Source organism: Heterocephalus glaber, unplaced genomic scaffold (assembly GCF_053883595.1).
Source record: "Heterocephalus glaber isolate CG9 unplaced genomic scaffold, H.glaber_assembly_v1.0 deba00001457, whole genome shotgun sequence".
NCBI lineage: Eukaryota > Metazoa > Chordata > Mammalia > Rodentia > Bathyergidae > Heterocephalus > Heterocephalus glaber.
In genome coordinates this window covers 24,491,169-24,510,510 of record NW_028258305.1, presented here as the reverse complement: position 1 = coordinate 24,510,510, position 19,342 = coordinate 24,491,169, and the positions used below count along the sequence as shown (strand labels likewise).

Genomic DNA, 19,342 nt, shown 5'->3' with positions numbered 1-19,342 from the left:
GTACCTATTTCATGTCTTTGGGATGACTGACTGAGTTATCTATCAGCATTAATTAAGGAAGTTTTTTTTAAACCTACAGAAATTATGGAGAAGTCTGGTGAGGAAGGAATGCCTGATCTTGCTCATGTCATGCGCATTTTGTCTGCAGAAAATATCCCAAATTTACCTCCTGGGGGAGGTCTTGCTGCAAAGTAAGTAGAGCAAAAGGCATTTTTGTGATTTGGAAGATCAAATTTGGGGTGCTCTGCCACTGAACTATTAGTAATTAATTTGGGACAAGAATATAAATCAGAAGTATATATCATCTAGAGATTGAATGAGTTGATGTTTCTTGTATTGAAGAACTTTAAAACTTTACCCAGAGATTTTTTTTAAAAGATTTAAAAAAATGAAATGATCATATTCTTTGAAGATGAAGGTCTTTTCTTGCTAAATGAGAACAAATGGATTGTGCAAGATCAAATTGTGAGTGAAATGTAGAAACTATGTTCTTGGCAATATTTGGTCTGACAATTTTGTAGTATAGTTGAAAATGAAGTATTTGAAAAAGAGCTTAAAATTGTTTGTAAAGCAATAAACTAAAGCTCTTTTTGTTTTTCTTTAGGCGCAATGTTATTGAAGCTGTTTATAGTAGACTAAATCCACATAGAGAAAGTGATGGGGTAAGTTTTATTTTATTTCCTAAGCATTTGAAGTAGTTTTACAGTATAAATACTATGTATGAACCTGTTCACATAATGAGGTCTATAATAAATTATTACTGTTTTACCTTTTAAGGAATCAGTTAACATTTTGAAAAATGTATTAAAATAGAAGTAGAGATAAAATTATGTTTTGTATATAGCTTTGTTGTTGCTTTGTTGGCATCAGGTCCTTTTGTTTGGGCTATCCCCATTTCCTCCCTGTATGTCTTCCTTTCCTTCTTTATACCTTAATTTTGAGGCAAGAATGTGCTTTTAAATATCTCCGTTTCTCCAGCAGTCTGCTATCAGCACCAGAAGTTAGTGAATTATTATTTTAACAACCAGCCCTTGCATGCTCAGTTCAAAATCCGAGTATAATTTCATTCTAATATTCATGTATTATCACTATCTGAATGTTGACCCTGAGATAAACCATTTTTGTTGTACTCTTTTGTCCCTCATCAGAGCAAAACTCATTATCCCTTTACCTTTTATTATGCTGTCCCTATGAATATTGATGAGCTACAGCCTACACTTCTGTGTAGTTTGTTTTAATACTTACACCAGAATTCCTTTATTAATGAATTTTTAATGCAAATGTAAGTTTTCTCATAGTTTTTTCAAGTTTCAGCCCAACTAGGAATAAATGACTTAAAGCTTTGAAGCATACATATTAAAAATTAAGGGAGTGGTAAAACTCCTTGAGAAGAAATAGACTTTGTCCAGATCTGCAGCTCCTCTTGGCAGGTCTTCAGAGACAGTGGGCCTTGAGTAAAAATTATTTGTCATCTCACTTACATTGTTTTCCAGGACTTTTTGCATAGCAATAAGTATAATTTATTTTTCTTAACAATAAAAGTATCCTGGTGAAAAGGAAGATTTCATAAGTATTGTACTACAGTTTTAGTGGGTCGAATAGGTGATGCCAAATACTGGTAATAACAGTATCTTTAGTCTAGAGCGGTGGTGGTGAACCCATGGCACGTATGCCATAGGGGGCTGTTTGTTATAATTGAAAGCTCTAAAATACTGGTCTAGAGCATTAATTCTTAGTCTTTCTTTTGTAGTTGATACCTCAACATATTAAGCATTTTATCTAAAACTGTGACTATTAATTTAAAAATAAAGATATGTGGTACATTATGAGAAACCTTGAGCAAATGAATGTAGGATGTTTTCTTTATTCTTTTTGTTTTGTTTTGTGGTACCAGGGATCGAACTCGGGTCCTTGCGCTTGTGCAGCAGGCAGCAAAACCACTGAGCTAAATCCCCGGCCTGTAGGATGTTGATACAACTAAAAAGTGGTGGCAATCTGAGAGTCGAGGAAGTGAGAATCTTACCTGTTCAACTAGCTTATAGATTCTGCATTGCATCTACTAGCCTGTCAGAGAGCATAAACCTTCAGAAGATAGTTACTGACTCCTTAATGAGCCATAGATGCATTCCCATTTCCTCAAGTGTTGAGAATGCAATCCTAGTGTGTAATCTTAAAAAAACAAAATTAGGGCTGGGGATTTAGCTCAGTGGTTCCGCCGTCTGCCTTGCAAGCGCAAGGACCTGAGTTCGATCTCCAGTGCCAGAAACAAACAAAAACCCAAAATTATACCTTGCTGAATTTCTTGGTCCCTCAAGAAAGCTCTTACTTCAAGCAGGATTTTAAAAAATGCATAAAAACCCTACATTTCTTTTTAACATAGTCCAAGGATGACTTTGGTAAATGAGAAACTTAATTTTTAAACTTTTAAAATGAGAAAATAATTATACCTATTAGTTACATAATGTGAATAAATAGGAAACAGGACCATGAAACAGAGGACAAATGCTTAAGATATTTAAGTTATTTTAAATAAGATTATTATATGGCTATATAAATTTAAGATTATATACTTAACTCCCTTTTATATATAAGCTTTCTGTTAACCTCGGCAGATTAAACACTGACAATCTGCCATGCAGAAAATTGATGAAGGGAAGAGACTACAAAAGATGAGGTGTGGTCCCATATATGCTCATACTACTTATAGTGTGTACTTATAAACACACAAATTAAGTAAGAAAAGTGTTTCTTGTAGTTTAGGAAAGAGTTAAAGGATGACATAATATAGAATGTACAAGTTGGAGCAGAAGCTTAGTGGTAGAGTGTTTGTCTAGCATGCATGAGGCCATGGGTTCAATCTCCAGCACAAGGGGGTGGGGGTTAGCTATATATAGGGGGATGAACATGATAATTGCCATGTGAATCATACAGGGATTGATTGCTGTGAAAGTTCAACTAAGAAAAAGTCAGATTCTTAGAGAATAGATGAGATTTGAGGAGTGACTTAAATGGCAGAAATATAAGGAAGATGCCATTTCAAGCGGAAGAGAAGAGAAAGAACAGTATAAACTGTCTTTGAAAAAAGGAACATCTTTTTTGGCTAGCGCAGAGAATTGCTGTGGTAAAAAATTAGGCTGCAGAGCTATTTGCTAAAAGGCTGACCTTTGTTTAGGGTGAGGAACTGCCATATGTTTGGAATTTAAGAAAGGTAGATTCACTGTTTGGATATGATCAAAATACATTATATGCATGTATGAAAATGCCAAAATGAAACAATATTTTGTAAAATTAATAAGTACTAATATATATTTCTATATATATAGGGATAAAATAATGACAGACTCAAGGGAGCATCCATAGTCAGTTTTGATGGAAACTATCAGTATTAGACTGAAGATGTTAGAAGTCAAGTAGTTATGAATAATTGCAGAGATGAAATAATTAATGCAAACTCATTATTAGTAAGTAAAATGTATGGTTTAGAGAAACTTCCCCACTTAGTATTAAAAACTGACTTTGCAGCCCAGAATCCTACTTTGGGAAACATTATTATACCCCTTTCAGAATAATTATCATCTTAAAAAAATGTCAAGTGAGTAGCAGAAGTGTACCAAATATATCAAAGAAGTAGAAACAATGAAGAAAATACAAACGTTTCATTAAATCCTTAGCTCTTAATCCATTATAGTAACCATTTAGGCACAGTCTGCCTAATATATGCAATATGGAAAGTGTTGTCAGGTATCCCAATGGCAGGAACTGGTAGTCAGCTTGCCAGAGTGTGGTAGAAATACAGGAGGAGGAACAAGTTGAAAAGTATTACAAAAATTAAACTTTTTAAAAATAAGCATAATTTTGTTTAGATATTAAGAATGATATTCAGAGATTGTTTTAGACTCATAAAGTGTCTTCTTTATGTCAGAGCTAGAATTGTCTTGAAATAAATAGAAGTATTACCATTAGATAAAAGATTTCTTTTTTTATATTTAAAAACTTTTGGATAATAAATACATTTTAAAAACCTGAATTAATATAAACCAGTTATCAAGTAATTTTAAATATATTCAGAAAGTTTAGCAAAGATTTAGGGGAATCTTAAGTTGTGTACTAACCTTGTTATTTTAGTTCAGTTTTTTGGTATATGTTCATTCAAACAATATGAATATGTTCCTAGTTTTTAAAATGAAATGTGGAAGAGTTTAGTAGTGATTCTTAATCAGAGGGTTATCTGTGTTATTCATCAGTTTCTCCAAGAAATGTATGACCCCTATAGAATAATTGCCTAAAAGATGTCCCCATGTACTGTAAAATCTCCAGAAATGGTAAAACTACATTTTCCCATTAAGTTGCTCTTACATTAGGCGGGGCTCTGAGATCATAGCACTTTCCTTTTTTGAAAATGCTAGTTGTGTTTTTACCTAAAATACAAAGTCTGTGAGATCTGGGATTTCATCTGATCTTTTAAGCCTATAGTCCCAGTAACTGCAATAACCCTGCTTATAGTAAGACCTCAGTAAATACTTGGTGGGCTGGGGATATAGTTCAGTGGTAGATTAGTGCATGCAAGGTACATGCCCAACCCAGCACTGCAAAGAGGAACAAATTCCTGTTTGACCAGGAAAGATTTGTATTTATTCAAGTAGTTTGCTTAATATTTTAAAAATAAATTGAGGTCGGGCCAGGGATTTAGTTCAGTGGTTTTGCTGCCTGCTGCACAAGCGCAAGGACCCAAGTTTGATCCCCGGTACCAAATAGATAGATAGCTAGATAGCTAGATAGATAGATAGTTGCTAATTGGCATGAAAGTATATTTTTTGAATTTTATAGTTTTAAGTTCTTCCCTCCAAGGTTCCTTTACTGTACCAAAAAAAAAAAAAGTAGCATTGTAAGTTGATTTTCACTAATATTTACTCAACTCTACTTATGCTAAGTTGTGTACCTGTGTTGTATAGGTTATCTCAGCGTCTTTCTTTTACACATGTAACTGAGAATCACAGAGAAGAATGAAACTTACTCTTTACTTATTTCATGCTGCCTAAGATATTTAGAGATGGTGGCTCTCTGTACCCCACTTCTCTGCCATCACAGAAAAATCATTTTCCATTCTTTTGTAAAACTCATGTTTCATTGTCTTAATGTATTTCCTTTTTTTTTTTTGGTACCAGGCATTGAACTCGGGACCTTGCGCTTGCAAGGCAGGCAGCAGAACCACTGAACTAAATCCCCGGCCCAATATATTTCTTTTTAATGAGGAACATTTTATAAAGTTGTTGAAACCATTCAAGCCTGGTTCCTTATCAGTTACATTTTATTTAAATACACATTTTTATTTATACTAATCCAAAAACTTAAGACATTTAATTTTTTGGTTTTTTTTTTTTTTTTGGTACTGGGGATTGAACTCAGGACCTTGTGCTTGCAAGGCATGCAGCAGAACCACTGAGCTAAATCCCTGGCCCAAGTTATTTTGATTTTTGAGAAGGAAGGGAAAACAGCACAGATTGGTCCCTTTTAAGCCTAAAAGAATCTCCATATTCTGTTTTGCCATTATTTAAATGCAATAGACATGGCTACTCTGACATATTTGAGAATTTCAGTTCTGAAAAACTTGTAAACTGATGAAGGGCATAAGTCTCCACAAAAATATTTTTAACTAGTTGTCGTTAATTTTTCTCTACTATTTTAATAACTATTTGAAGAATTTTTCTTATGGGAGCTGTGTTTTAAAAATATACTGCTGAAAATAAGTATCAGCTAGCTTAATTTTATTTATTTTATTTTATTTTTAAAATGTGCTTATATCCCCCTCACCCAATTTGCTCTCTGCTTGATTTATCTATATTCTTTATCTTCATGAGATTTAAACATCTCATCTGATTTTTAAATATCGGAAAAAGTTTCCAACAATTTTATTTATCTTTACTATATGTTTACATTATAGATTTCAAGATGAAATAATTTTCTACTATTTTCACCACTATTTCCTCAATAAGTATGTTAGGTGTATGAGGCACTTATATGCAAAAACTGTTAGCATAATACATTCAGTGGAACATTCAAATGGATATTGAAGTTAATTATACCTGCACACAAATCTGAGCTCTGCCACTTCTTAACAGTAACTGACAAATCTCTCTGAGCCTTAGTTTCCTGTCTGGTAAAAAGGATACTTTTAGTGCTTATTTCATAGAGAACCTCTGAGGATTAAATGAGAATATATACAAATGTTGGGGGGTTTTTTTACCCATGTGGTGGGAGGATATAGAAAAGAATGTGAAATTACCTTTACTCTAAAAGAGTTTACAGAGACTTTTGAATAGGTGGGAGGTGGAGTTGATTGCTAAAATAGATGAACTGTGTGAACTTTATAAGTTTAGGTAAAGAAAGTGCAAGAACCTAGGTAATAGGTTTATCTTCTGATATTATCAAAAGCCCATGAAAGAATTATGTAATGGTACTTTGAAAAATCTAATGTAATGTCTGGGGAAGATGTTTCAGCGCCCCCCATCATATGTCTAGCACAGTGGGAAAGTGTAATGCAATAAAGGTTAAAATTACTTTTAAATGTGATCATTAGCTAAAGTTCTTTTCAATGCAGTGACTTTGTGATACCAGCCATTGTAAATTATTCTATTCTTGAGTGACTAGTTTTGTTTTTAGTGTATTTTTAAAAATACGCTATTAAAATGTTCCTAACTACTACTACTGTAGCCATTGTACAACGAAGGAGTCAGTTGGAGAATGGCAAATACTTTATTTGTTGAATCCAACAAAATGGACTGAATACAAATACAACTTTTGATCCAAACTTATCAATAAGTATAACTCTAAGAAAGAGTGTGGTCTGTATGAGATTCTCAACCCTAGCTATATCAGAATTACCTGGCAGGCTTTGGAAAAACAACCCAGATGCACTGCACCTCTATGTCTTGAAATGGAACTTTGGCATCTGTATAATTTTAAAAGCTTTATAAGTGATTGTGATGTGAAACCAGGATTTAAACTCACTTCTATATGTAAGTCAACTGTTCATATGAAGTAGATAGTGTTTTAATATCCTACAATTTTTTAAAAGGGTTTTTTTTGGTTTATTTTAGGGTAAAAGTAGGTATCTTAGGCTCCCATATAGTAGAACATTTCCTTTTAGAAGACCTCACTAAAGACTGAATACATTCGAATTCCTGAATACAGTCAAATGAGAAACTTTATTTAAGGATCCTCCTTTTTCCTACTATAGGGGAAAAGTATGGGGAAAAGTTTTAACAGAGGATATATTTTACTCTACATAATAAATTTTTTGTTCACTCTAATAATAAATTAGTAATAAAATTTGTCTTCACTCTACATAATAAATTTTGCAAAAACAATAGGAACACCTGTGTACTTCCTACTTAGATTCAATAAGTAACATTTTGCCATGGTTGCTTTGTCTCTTTTTATACATGTGTACGTATAAACACCGTTTTTATCTTTTGGCTAAACTCTGAAATATACACACCATAATAGCTTACCTGTAGACATTGCAGCTTGCAGCTTTTAAAAATGACATTTTTGTATGTAGCCATAATGCTATTATTGTACCTAGGAAATTTAATAATTAATTTTGTAATATCATGTGATACTGAGTCCAAATTTCCCTAGTTGTGCCTAGATCATAAGGGTTATTGTTTTGAAGCGTGGTCTAGTCAGGTTAACTGAGTAGTGGAGCACATAAAACACATTAGTCACCCTCCCCCCACCGCACCACCACCACTTTTTGTCCTTACCCTTACTTTGAGGAATCTGAGCCTGTTTTTATAGAAGAGCCTGCTTTCTAGATTTGTATAATTGTTTTTTTTTATGGGGTCCTTTAACTTGATCTTCTGTTTGCTGTTTTCCTGTAAATGAGAAGTTAGCTTTATTAGATTCCTATTTCAAACGTTTTTGGCACAAATGTGGGATTAGCATACTTCATAATGCCTCACTTAGGAGGCATATAATGTAGAGTTGTCTTGATTTTTGTTTATCAGTTTAATTATGATCTGCTTGGATGATTAGAGCTTGTTCTACTGGCACAATGAAGTAGCTATTATTGTAGAAACCTGTAAGTTTTCCAAAATTTAATAAAACAAAGGATTCAGTAGTTTTCTATTCATATTCATATCTTATATGTGTATTTTATCTAGAGATTTTTATTAAAATACTGCATTTAGAGACAAAAGTGGATAAAATTGTTACCCTCAAAGAGGTTTAAATCTTCCAGAAATCCAGTTTAATTCATATAGGTTTACAGTTTGTATCTTCTTTCCTACTTAGCCTTTAGCAGAAATGAAGAAACTAATGTTCTGATCACCTGATTTTCTTAATCTTTTTCCTTGCTTTAAAGACTAATTTCCTTTTCATTATAGCCAATGATTTTTTTTTAAAGTAAGTCACTTTTAGGAAATGCTTGTGTTGCTATTGAATTCTAAAAGCAGAGTAAACTTCAGATTACACTTCAAGTAGTAATTGAAATAAAACAAAATAGTTAATGGTAATTTGTTAATAACTTTCAAAGTATTGTAATTAGAAATTTTTATTAATTTACCCAGGTAAGAATTGATACGTATTTGATAAAATGTTCTCATGCTTAGGCTATATTACTCATGGTAGAAAAATGAGAATTTTGTGTAATATGTTATGAAATACATGTGATATCCTAGTTTGTCTACTGACACTGGGGTCTTGAATCTTAAAAAAAGGCCTCCGATGAAGCAGAGGAAAGTGGATCACAGGGGAAATTGGTGGAAGCTCTCAGGCAAATGAGAATTAATCATAGGGGAAACTACCGACAACTTCTGGAGGAGATGCTGACTAGTTACAGGCTAGCTAAAGTAGAGGGAGAAGAAAGCCCTGCTGACCCAGCTGCTGCAGCTACTTCTTCGAACAGTGATACTGGAAACCTAGCAACAATGCAGGAAAGCCATACTGAATCAGAAAGTGGTCTTGCTGAATTAGACAGCTCTAATGAAGATGCAGGGACAAAGATGAGTGGTGAAAAAATATGACTTCTTTTGGGTAATATTTTTGTGATCTTTGATTTGATTTACTTAGGAAGTGTCATGTGTGTATTTATATAACCATTTTGTTATTCAGATCTTGGAAAACTAGTTTTATTATATTCATATAGCCTTGTTTTTTAAAAAGGCCTTTGCATACACCTTTATGAGATAGTTTTAAAAATTAACTATTTATAGTACTATGGATTTAATGAAATTATATGTCAGTTCACACTGTATGCCAGATAATAGGTTGCCAATTATTAAAGTCAGTAAATTTATACTAGATAGGATTAAAGATTACTGATAAAAGACATTACATTGTGGAAAACTTGTTAATGTAGAATTATACTGCTTATTTTATATATTAGTATACTCATAGTTAGCTTTGTAATAAATTTGTGTTCTCTTTAACAACTTAGGCCCTCAAAGAATGGCTGGTGCTGGTGTGTAATTTTTCTTTCAAGGTTGATAATTTCTGTGTTGTTTAATTTGTTCATATTTTATATCTCTGTAGTTTTATTTTTAGAAGTTGTGAGATCCTGGATGTGTGGTTATTTTTCCTTTCTCTGTATTCTTTATGAAACATAATTTTTGAAAAACCTATGTATTATTCGTACATCTTTGGTTTGTATATTCTGTATAGCCTAACTATACATATCAAAATGTATGTCAAACAAGTGTTTAGAATGAAATTATAAGTCCAAATAAAGCATGTGATATGGAATAATCTATGCATGTTGTACTTATTCTTTAATTTTTTTTAACAACCAGGTTTGGGATATTGGAAAACTACTCATAAGAAATTCATTTACATTTATATTAAATTTAGCAAACTTTTGACTTAGCTTTTTTCATTAACAAAAAGAAAAAAATTTTAATATAAAAATATGTAAGTCTTACTCAAAGTGAATTGTTTTTTATCCCCTCTTTGATACAAAATATTCACCTCCAGACAGTGTGGGCCTATGTAAACATGTGAGAAAATTGTCACATGAGGATTTTGAAGCTTGCAACATTATCAGTTTTTGTTAGAAGTATTAATCAAATATTAATAAATGCAAGAATTATGGGCTATTTTAAAAAATAGATGTGAGTTTTCTTTTTGTGAAAACATTCTCAAGTTATAGGTGAATATTAGTTGTGGGGGAATTTTAAAAAAATAAATTTTTTAACTGTAAAACATTAACTTTTCCTCTTGCTGTTGTTTGCATATTATATATTTAAAGTTGCTTAACTTACCATAATTTGAGACTTTGGAATCTTCAAATGTTGTAGCTGATGTCTTGATCTGTTTTTCAAATGCCATAGTATTTTTAAGTGTTTTGAAAAAGAGGAAGGCATTTGGTGGAGAAGGGAGAAAAACCCCAGCCATTTATCTATCTATATTAGATAGATACCTGAGTGTACACACAATATACAATACACACACCTCTCTCTATAAAAGTACCTTTTCAGACAAAGAAAGGCAGGTAATTTGTTCACCTAATTTTGTTTTCTTTTGAAATTCAGTCCAACCTGGAAGTAGTATAGGTAAATAATAATAATATTCTTCCTTTTCTCTTTCTGTAGGGTGCTGGAGATCTAGAAGACTCATGGTAGCCTTATAAACCTTCTAAAATGCTTTTGATTCTGAAAATTGGGGGAAAAAACTTTTAATCACAATTTTCTTCAGTACAAGGGAAAATATTCTTGTGGATTCCCAACGTTTTGTGATATGAGCAAAAAATCATTAGTATTTCCCATCATTTGTTCATATTTGTGTTTCCTGATAATTGCCACTCGTAGTGTTGCCTGTACTACAGTATTTTTTGCCAACCTCAGGCATACTGGTCACATCTGTATTTGAACTTTTGGCCCTAGAAACCAATGGAATTATTTTACCACAAATCAACAAATGTGCCTGAGGTGCATGGGAATATAGTTAGCTATACTCTGAAGATACATTATGGTTTTTTAAAAACAGCACACAACATATAAGCATGTAAGAGTAAAGAATTGTATGAGATGTTCCTTTTTTTGATTCACAGAGTTGGAAGCCTATTGCAGTTCTGTAGCTTGGAATTTCATTTGAGCAATTTACTATAGGATATGTATTTATTGTTATTTAATTTTTTCCAATTTTACCTGTATTACCAAACTGGGTTCTCCAATAATGTCCAAATTGTATTGTTGCCTTGCTTCAAGATAAAGTGTATTTGGCAATAATATTATAAATCCTAATAAATTTTATGCATGTATCTACTACATCCTTCAACTTTTACTAGAAAATCTTTTGAAACCAAATGGATTAATTTATGCCTATTTAATTTGCTTTGACATCTCACTGCTGCAGTCTTTTAAATAAGATTTGCCTTTATAATGTAAATTGCAATTTTTTTGTTTTACATGTGGCTTTCTATAATTTTAATTTTTTCAGCTTTTAAGATAATTACAACAAGTTTTGTGTAATTTGGTATAATTTTTAACTATGTCATTTTAAAAGCTCAGAATATCACATTGAAATTACTATAAATACATTTAAAATTATCTATTTTAGATCTAAGGAAATATTACAGAGATATTTTCATGGGTTCAGTAACCTTTCGTTTTATAACATTGGGCACGGTACAGAGTGGTTGTCACAAAAGGTACTTGAAGATTATTTAGTTTAATTCTATTTTTACAATAACCTTGAATTTCTTAAATTCTTCTAAGTTTTGCATGTATTAAGTCCAACTAATGCTGAACATGAAGAGTAAAGTATTTATCTAAAAGAAGTTACTGGGGTAGGAGAAGTCATGAATGTATCCATTTATACATGGGTTTACATGTTGTGGATGCTTTTGTAAACATTTTCCTATATGTTTAAATTGTGTTTCAGCAAGTTGTAATTGCCTTTGTGTGTAGTTCAAATGAGTCATCATTTGGTCCTGTGTGAAATGGAATTCATGGTATTTTCTGTAACATTTTCCTGAAACTGTTTCTGGAGAGCCACACATTTGAATACAGACAGCTGTCCTGATCACTTGATTTATTGTGTATCTGATTTTTTTGGTCTCAAAGGAATTACTGCCACAATATATTTTATTTATTCTTTAGATTTTAGCTTTGTAAGTTAAAGTGCTTTACATGATGGTGTTACAAGCTATTTGTCCCTGTACTGGGTTTGGGGGGTTGTTAAAAGATAGGGAATGAAGAATGCAGAAATGGTTTATTGTTCCTACTGTCCACTCTGATCCAACCCTGTACTGATAGTACCTTTCCAGTATGATATTGTGATGTTTCATACAATGCAGTGAACATAACCAACTTGTTACCTAAATAAAGAATTGATTTTAAAAAAAGTGTGACATTACTATTTGGTGTGCATGTCCAAGTTAAAAATGCAGTTTTTAATGTTATTTCAAACATTTTATGTATTTAGCATACTTGTGAACATTTCCATACAAAACCATCTAGATGAATTCTAACTCCAAAGAGGAATTATCCAAACCATATAGGACAGTACTAATTAGCTCCTTCTCCACTCCAAAAACTCTTTACCAGGGATCAAACTCAGGACCTTGTGCTTGCCAGGCAGATATGGCACCACTGAGCTACATCCCTGGCCCCCAAAACCCTTTTTTAAACCCCAGCTTGGTGGCTCCCAGCGCTTGGGAGTCAGAGGCAGGAGGATCAGCCTGCCTCTTTCCCAGGCCACCTGGGCTACATAGTGAGTTTGAGGGCAGCCTGAACCCCAAAGCAAGACCTTGTCTCAAAAAACAACCCAAAAAACCTCTTTGTTAATACTTGAGGAAAAGTAAAGCTATTTTAGGGGAGTTAGTGGCCCTCAAAATAGAAATAATGTATGACTTAATAAAAGAAAAACCCGTTTTTTTGTGTGTTTACTTATCTGAATTCCCTAGTCCAGCTATTCTCAAACATTCTGCTCTCAGGACCCACTTATACTCTTAAAAATTGAGTGTCCCAAAACTTCTGCTTTTGTGGATTATATCTATTGATATTTAATATGTTAGAAGTTAAAACTGGGAAATTTTATATACTATTATGAAACTTACATGTTAGTATAAATAGCATTGCTTTATGAAAAATAATTTTCCACTTCTAAAAAATTGAGTGTAAAAAGTGACACTGGTTTTCATTTTTGTAAAGCATTTATTGTTGGTCTGGAGTCTCATATCTGCTTTTGTATTCTATCTGTTGCAGTGTGGTACATTGGTTGAAATATATGAGGAAGTCACACAGATACATAGCTGAAGAGTATTTTAATAGCTTCAGATAATTGTGAATATTAAAATTTGACAGCAGTTTCTTAAAGGTTAGATGGGTTGTGATGTCTGAAACCTTATCAAAGGACTCCTTGTACCCTGTTAACATTAAAATCCACTGAGACTATCTGCATTTTGATTGACTCTTCTGATGCATGGTTTTGTAATATCATGCATTGGTCATTTGAAAGATACTGGTTCTCTGAAGTGTGCAATTCTTCTGAAGGTTGACACATTTATTATGCAGTGATTAAAATGTTTCTGTTAATATAACTGATCTCGTCAAAAAACTTGAGTATTGGGAAGCTTGTCAAGATGGGAAGAGATTTTTTCAGAATTCTAATTTTCTTTTGAAAGGTAAAATTTTATCATTGGCAACAAATATTGTCTGTTGTTTTCCTTAAGTGGCAGGCTTGCTTCATTTATTTTAGAGGAAATTTTCCTTAATAACCATAATCTGTCAGTCATTCTTTAAAGTTTAACAGTAGTGTTCTGTGAAGAGTGGCTAGTTCAGGGCACAGCTCAAATAATAGCCTAAGAGACAACATTACACATGGATATGGATATGCTTTAGAACCAGGACTATTTTATTCCGTACGATATGCAAAATATATTTACTCAAGGATAGAGTTTAATTAAATTAATCTTCTAATGTTTCATCAAAAGCATTGTTAACTAAAACTGGCTTTTCTCCCCCATTAATATGTGGCAGTGAAGATATTATTATGATGCCATTGTCTTGATTTGTGCTAAGGTACTTGTAATTTTACCTACTGTGTTTTTTTTTTTTTTTTATGGCAAATGTCATTATGTTAAAAAATAAAAAACTTAGGAGTTTGAAAAATGTTTTGATTTTGTGGACCTCCTTGGGAGATTCATTGGGATCTCCAGCATTTTACATTTGCCCCCTAGTCTTTTTGGAAAGCTTCATTGTGTCTTCTTTTTCGTAAAATATCACAGTATAATAGTAAATGCATCTTAAGACATGTAAGTGTGATTAAATTTTTTTTGAGAATTTTTGAACTTTTATTTATAAATTAATTTCATAAACTACTAAACTTAACAACAAAGAGTTCCTAGCTTCCGTCCTATATGGCTAGAAAAATAAAGTATTTTAATAGCTATCTAAATCTGCCTCTTGCTTCCAGAGAAATGAATCTATGGCATATACATATTTTCAAACTGTCTCTAACATTTACAGACTTACAAGTAAATACTGCTGTATTTTTATACAGAATTGGAAACAGTCTGTTGAGAAGTTAATTTCTAGAAACTCTTTTTGTAAGAACTGAACTTCATAAAATATACACATTTTATAAATCTTGTAATTCAGGTAATTTAATTATGATAGATCTGTGGAAATATACAGTACAACTCTTATCAATGAGCCTAAGTATGATAAATTTACCAGAGCTGCCTGGATGTTCACTGTAACACTGGAAATTTAAAAGCAAGGTAAACAAGGTGGGAAATTTAATGTCTTATGAAAGATTAAATTTTTCTAGATGATTTCTGATACATTTAAATTTAAGAAATGTGTGATTTATGTTAAACTTAATAGAATTTAATTTTATATGGCATATAAAGATAATTTTTAATCTTTTGTTTTCAGTTCATGTTCTGTAGATGTGTGTTATTTCCTTGGAAATTTGTCAACTCTGTATTGAATCTCTAAATTCATTTACCATGACTGAGATGTTACAGCAGGTTGGTCAGTTAAAGGTTAGCACTTGGACTTTTTAAAAAACTCAGTGAAGTACATTGTACTTCATACTGAATATTTTTTGTTAGGTGTTTCAATTTCTCTGAATGTAAACAGTTAAGGAAAGTTTCCATGAAGGTATAAAAGTTTTTAAAAATTTACTCAATTTCTGTCATATGTCGATATTTCTTGCCCAATGCTGAATCTCTGAGATTACACTATTTAGTTCTTTCTTGAGTTTTTGGTTTTAAATGATTTGGAAAGCCAAAAGTGCCTGCAACTCTGATTTTTTCTTAAGTCAGTTTTATTTTCAGATCTGTGAGATTTGTTTGGGTTTTGTTGTCTTTTTAACATGGTCAGTCTCTCTGGGACCTACCTACCTAGACCATTAGGTCTCTTAATAAATGAAGAAAATTTAAAACCAGAATGAAGATGGCCAATATATAAATAAAGCAACATACCAGTTTTAACAGCTTAGTTTATTTGGGCTCCTTTTACTATTTGGTGCTGTAGCAGATATTCATACATCAAGTTGTTTCTAAGATTTGTTTTTAAAAGAACATCTCATTGTGATGGAGAAACAGAATCTAAGCAACAAATGCTCCAGTGCCATTAGTTTATGAACCTGAATGTGATTTATGACCCAGAGCCAGTCTTTCTTACTCTTCCCCTCCCTCTCTCTCCCAATCTCTCCCCCCTCCTCTCCCCCCTCTTCTTCCCCCCTTCCTCTGCCTCTTCTTTCTCTCCCTCCCTCCCTCCCTCTGGGCTGTATTGGGGATTGAAGCTGGAGCCTTGCCTATGTTAAAGTGTCCTACCATTGAACTACATTCCCTCTTTGTTTGACACAGAGTCTTGCTAAATTGCCTGGGCTGTCCTTGGACTTAGGATCCTCTTCCCTCAGTTTCCCAAGTAGCTAGGATTATAGGATGCCCAGCCAGAGTCATAATTTCTTAATTCCCAAAGTAGAAATTCCGTGGGAGTTTATTCACTGAAAAAAACCTATAATTTTTCTTCCTGTCTGAAAATGTTTGTGCTGTCATGCCCCTGAAGATCCTTTTTCCTATCTAGACTTCAGAATTACTTATTTTAATCACAAGGGAAATAATAACAGTTTGGGGAAGTTGTTTGTGTAATATTACCCCAACATAAGTATTCTGACATATGAATTGAGTTTTTGTTTCTAAACTATGAATTAGTCTTACAGAAAACAAATGTATTTCTACAGCCTTGAAAAATGCGCGAACCCGAGCAGATGTATGTTACCTGAGTTAACCTGAATCTTTATTCAGCTTCTATCATTGAAATTTACCTTAGACTTTCCGTCATACTTCTTTTGCTAGCCAAATTGTACTTTCTTGTCTTGACTTTATATTTTCATAAAGGATTTATTCGTTTTCTGAGACAGGGTCTTGCTGTGTAGTTCAGGCTGGCCTTGAGTTCACTACATAGCCCAGGCACACCTCGAACTTTTGGTGATCCTCCATCACTTTGCCAAGTACTGGGATTATAGGCATGTTCCACCATACCTGGCTTTCATGAAGCATTTAACTCATGGGCCAGGGATTTAGCTCAGTGGTGCCACACCTGACTCACAAGTGCAAGGTCCTGAGTCCAATACCTGGTACTGGGGGAGGGAGGGATTTAAACTCATATTTCCTTTGTCCAATTGCTTTCACTGATATTTTGAAATAATCTGGTTTAAGTATTGGAGGAAACATTTGATAAACATTTTTTGGAACACATTTTGTTTGGGAAGCTGAATATTGTCTGGTGAGAAATAATATATTTTATGATATAGTAGGTGATCCCTAGGTGTGCAGAAATACATTTGAAAGATAGTAAGTATTATGACTCTTAATTTCAGGATTTAATTTCAATCCAATTCTGAAATTACTTGCTTACAAGTTGGTTTTTTTAGTGGACCTTATAACAACTTGAGTTGTCACTTTAAAGCTCAATTGCCTTTTTTTCCCTGTTCTTCAAGAGTTACTCTAAACCCTAAAGAAAAATGCTAAGCAGGTGTTTGTTCTTTCTAATGCTGTGGATTGAACTGAAGATCTTGACTATATTAGGTACTCTAGCACTGAGCTATACCCAGTCACAAATTTTTTTTTTCTCATTATTAGAGTACTTTGTGTATATTACACTGTGATTTGGAGAAGTACATATAATGATGAAGCTACTAACAATAAATTGCTTTGTTGGGCAGGATCATCACTTTCTACTGCCTGGGCTATGGTATTTTCTGTTTCAGTTTTAGTCTACCTGCAGACACTTCTATTAGCTAATATTTCGTTACATGCTCATATGTAACTGGTATGTTTTTCTAAGTTACGACTGAAGGTGCTTAATTTTAGAGCTAGGAGACCAGTTATTTCTGCTGTCCATTGAGTATCCACAATTCTGGTAGGACACGAATCTTTTATATAGGGAGAATCAGAGGTTTAGAATTACCCCCCATGCCTGGGCTAATATAACCCTTGTCTATAATGTTGGAGACAGTGATTTCTTTAGTGATTAAATATATACATGTTATTTTAATTATGTCTGTATAACATTCATCTATATTGAGAATACTTAGATATGCATTTGAGGTGAAGAGGACCAATAGAATCCAAGAGGTATACTAATATATGGGTCTGATACCTTGCCATTCCAAAGTTTACACTTATTTTTTGTTGTGTAATCATTATGAAGAGGTGGTTTTGCTTCAGTCTTAACTCTTGAAGGCATAAATTATGATTTATTTTGACAAAATTTCATAGTAGCATGATTTAGAGGACAATGGATTTTATTTTCATGGGATATTACTAATAAATCCAGTAAATGGATGCAATATAAAGATTATTTTAAATATTCTTTTTTTTTTTTTGTATCAGGGATTGAACTCTGGACCTTGCGCTTGCAAGGCAGGCAACAGAACCACTGAGCTAAATCCCCGGCCCTTAAATATTCTTATTTAATGTTTGGTATTGGAAATGACCTCAGATAAGACAGTAATAGCACTTTGGCTCTATTGAAGTACATTCTAGAATTGAAAGTTGCTAGATTTAATTAATTCCTGGAGTCCAGTTCCTTAGGAACATATAAAACTTTTATGAAGATTGCATATTTTAAAATTATTTGTACCCAGAAAATAAACTAATAGTCAAGAATTTTCATGTAGGCCAAGCTCTCTAAAGTGTTCATTATTTCCAGAGGAAATTACTGGGATAGCAAATTTCAACCTCTAGAGCCTTTCTGCTTTTTTCAATTTTATGTGTTTGGATTGCATCTAAGGTTTCTTTTGAATAAGATTTTTTGACTTTGAAAAGTTTGGAAATCTCTAGGCTTTGAGAGTATATATGACTAGACAAATGAAATGAGACAGTTACCAAAAAAGGAAAATTGGTAGGACCATGTGGCTAAGCTATGAGCAGTATTTACAGTTTGGGATTTGGTGCTGCACCCAGAATTGTGGTTTAGGTAAGTTCAGGGGGCCAGCGAAGGAGAATGGGGTTGGAAAGACTCGAACATCACCATAAGAAGTCAATCACTATCTCAAACTTACACACCCACCACCCATGGTTACTTAGGGGATATTATGGGGAAGGAAGTTGTTTTTTCTAACCCTATCTTTAAACTGTTTGTTTTTTGAGGCAGGGTTTTGCTGTGTAGCCCAGGCTGGCCTTGAACTCACAGCAATTCCTCTTGCCTCAGCTGAGTGCTGGGATTACAGGCATGTGCCACCACACTAAGCTTCCTCAGCTTTAAACTTACCTGCTCACATTCTTGCCTTCCTATTCCCCTCTTGTGTAAAACAAGCTAGTTATTATGATAAAAACTATAGTAGTCCATTGTGTGACTATTCCACCATGTAGTTATCCATCTCCCCACTGAGGTATATAAAGGCTGATCAAAAAACTGATACAAATTTTCTTACAGGAAAAGTTACTGCCATGAATCCTCAAAATAGTCACCCTGGCATCAAACACACACTATCATTCTTGCTACTTTTGGAAGCATTTCTCTTCCCTGTCTTTACAGGGTTTGATCAAAACTATGGTAAATGCTGCTGCCTAATGCCATCCTGTGGGAAGGCAGGCTTGTGAAAACATCATGGTGTCTTTATCCACCTACTGCAACTTCTGCCTCTTCCCCAACGTCAAAGGGACTGCAAAATGTAATCCTTTTGAATCAATTCAGGACATTGAGGCAGCTATGACAGTGCGACTAAAGACACTTTAAACCACTGTACAGGGTATCCTGGCATGGACCCTTTGAGCAGCTACTAATGTTTCCTCTTGTTTTTTCTAGAAATAAAATCAGTCATTGGTTATGTGCCTGTAATTCAAGTTAATATTGCAAAAGCATTGTACTAAAATTACAATTCT

General features: G+C 33.3%; 1 protein-coding gene across 5 annotated transcripts in view; it reads left to right on the top strand.

Moving 5' to 3' along the window:
- The window catches only part of Ppm1b (protein phosphatase, Mg2+/Mn2+ dependent 1B), an 82,165-nt gene that overhangs the window by 57,287 nt on the left and 5,536 nt on the right, over positions 1-19,342 (top strand). For 2 of the 5 annotated variants that reach the window (XM_021253811.2, XM_087216083.1), the window contains exons 4-6: positions 80-191; positions 605-662; positions 10,590-12,343. In XM_021253811.2, coding sequence (XP_021109470.1) covers positions 80-191; positions 605-662; positions 10,590-10,619 — 200 coding nt within the window. In that variant the 3' untranslated portion in view covers positions 10,620-12,343. Of the gene's footprint in view, positions 1-79; positions 192-604; positions 663-8,720; positions 9,752-10,589; positions 12,344-19,342 lie in introns of those variants that run through there. The other 3 variants (XM_004839376.3, XM_013070209.3, XM_021253810.2) reach the window with 2 other exon arrangements.